Source organism: Apis dorsata, unplaced genomic scaffold, assembly GCF_000469605.1.
Source record: "Apis dorsata unplaced genomic scaffold, Apis dorsata 1.3 scaffold_360, whole genome shotgun sequence".
Lineage (NCBI taxonomy): Eukaryota > Metazoa > Arthropoda > Insecta > Hymenoptera > Apidae > Apis > Apis dorsata.
The window spans coordinates 176,356-178,730 of NW_006263625.1; the positions used below are offsets into that span (position 1 = coordinate 176,356).

A 2,375-nucleotide genomic window follows, 5' to 3' on the forward strand; every position below is an offset into this window, starting at 1 on the left:
GAAGAAGGGAATCCACTCTCGCACGTATTTCCCTCGCCTCGTCGTCGAAGTACTGTGAAGAGAGATACGTAAAATATACAGTGCGAAGATTCTCGCTCTGTTTCTGAGACAGGAATTAGTATTAGCCAATAACAACGATCGTTTCGTTATTCGGTTAAATCGAAAAAAATATATATATATATAATCGCGGTGTTACAAAATGGGATATTTAAAAATTTCAATAATTTTAGACATGCTTCGAGTAATTGAGATAAATTCTCAATAATATAATAATACATATATATGTATATGTACTCGATGACAATCGTAAAAGTATAAAAAATTCGATCTTGTGTAAAAAAGACGACGCGATTCCGCCGAACGATGATGCCAGATGTCGTCGAAGAACAACGGGTTGTAATCGTGAAGAGATGCACGAATGATTCGATGATTCGGGCGTGTCTCGACGACATGGATGATGATGATGATGATGATGATGATGATGATGATGATGGTGATGATGATGGTGACGACACTCATGCTTAATGGCCGTGAACGATGCGACTGTTTTTTCTCACTTTTTTTTTTCTTTTTTTTCTTTGCGTTGAAACAGAGATATCGAAGGAGATATCTTAGGCAGACTTACGATGCGATCCTTCGATTGAAGATACTTTTCCACGTAGGATTCGGTGGACGGTCTTGTCAGGCTGCGTATCCTGTTGAGCTCAGCTGCAAGGACGCTTGGACGTACGCGCGAGTGAACTCTTATCGGTATCAGGGTGCCGCCATAGTACACAGTATGATACGGCATGTGGATTACGGTGACGAGCCGTTTATGAGCCACGTATGGCATGCGGGGAATGCTTCTCAACTAGAGGCACGAACTCTGCTTTACTAATTCGTCGACTAATCGTTACGTTCCCAGCGGCATTAGCGACAATTAGCTTCGGGCAAGCCAGTGCTCCTATCAAGCATTTGTGTTCATTCTCTCTCTCTCTCTCTCTTTTCTTTTCTTTCCCTCGCCATTCGTTCTTCCGATATTGGATTCATTCGCGGTCAGCGATGGCAATGGTAATCGATTAATAGCAGCAATTTGAAGCAGTAATTTAGCAAATCTCTCTCTCTCTTTCGCCATTCATTCTTATGGTAATGGTAATAAATAATTTATTCGTGATGCGATAATATTATATCGATCAATTTGTGCAGTATTTTAGCAACTTACGATCTCTTTCTTTTTTTTTGGAACGAATTTATTCGCGATCAGCAATGGCAATGGTAATTTAGATTAGATATTGTATTGATCAATAGCGATTTGTAGCAATATTTTTGCAATCCCTCTCTTTCGCCATTCATTCTCATGGTAATGGATTTATTCGTAATGCGATAATATTCGATAGGCATTATATCAATCAGTAATTGATTAGATATTAATTTAATTAATAGCTACCATTCTTCCCTTTCTTTCGCATTTCTTTCCTTCTTCCATTCATTCCCATTGACGTTGATGCGATTAAAAACGATAAGTAGAAATTACGCTAATGATCAATCGTGATTGCAATCGTGAAACGGTGTTCCAGTAATTTGAGATTAAAGAAAATCGGATTAGATTTATTACATATTCAATCATTGTGATCGCAATCTGCAACAGTGCCAATCTACGATCTCTCTAATCATTTTTTCCCCTCCTCCGTCTTTGCCTTTCTTTTCCACCACTCATTCACCGATTTCGAAGCGATTAGCAGCTAAAGCAATCGATCATAGGCGTTGCGCTAATGATCGTCGTGATTGAAACAACGTTTCCAATAATTTCCATGATACTATGGATGATTTGCGAAGATGCGGTCGACGATGCGGTTTAGTAATGAGGAGATGGAATAAGCAGAAAAGCGTCGTACTGTGAGCAGCTTTAAAAAAAGAAAAAAAAAAAAAAGAAGAAGAAGAAGAGAAATCTTGCGGTGAGAATCGATGATTTTGCAAAAATCGAGCGTGTTAAAATCTTGCTTTTGCCGTACTTTTTTGCGATTCAAGCGAGCTATTATTCTTTATTTATTTTTTTTTTTTTTCTGTTCTCCATTAGCTTGCAACTCCATGCTACTTACCTGAAGAATCGTAGAGATCGGTAATGTAATCGGTCGATCCTGCGCCCCGGTTTTTCGTCGTATTTACAGAGTTTTGTGTGCGATTTTCGTTTCGAATCGATTTTCGACGATATTGGATGCGATCCGACGGCGGCGATTGGGACGAGGAGTCACAGTGGGAAGCAGAATAAATAGAAAGAAGAAGAACAACACCCGGTTAGTAATATAATTCGCAATACAGTATCCTTTTCTGCACTCTTTTTTTTATTTTTTATTTTTATTTATTCATTTTTTTTTTTTTTTTTTCGTTTTTTTTTT

At 38.2% G+C, this 2,375-nt stretch overlaps 1 protein-coding gene and 1 long non-coding RNA gene across 2 annotated transcripts in view; one reads left to right on the plus strand and one right to left on the minus strand.

The window, feature by feature from the left end:
* LOC102675652 (chromatin-remodeling ATPase INO80-like) overlaps positions 1–2,375 on the minus strand; it is a 16,641-nt gene that overhangs the window by 6,580 nt on the left and 7,686 nt on the right. Inside the window, exons 3-4 of the mRNA XM_031511893.1 lie at positions 2,079–2,117; positions 2–52 (exon numbers count right to left, since the gene is read on the minus strand). Of these exons, the coding sequence (XP_031367753.1) occupies positions 2–52; positions 2,079–2,117 (90 nt within the window). The remainder of the gene's footprint in view (position 1; positions 53–2,078; positions 2,118–2,375) is intronic.
* LOC116185987 overlaps positions 1–2,375 on the plus strand; it is a 24,351-nt gene that overhangs the window by 4,109 nt on the left and 17,867 nt on the right. The window lies entirely within an intron of this gene.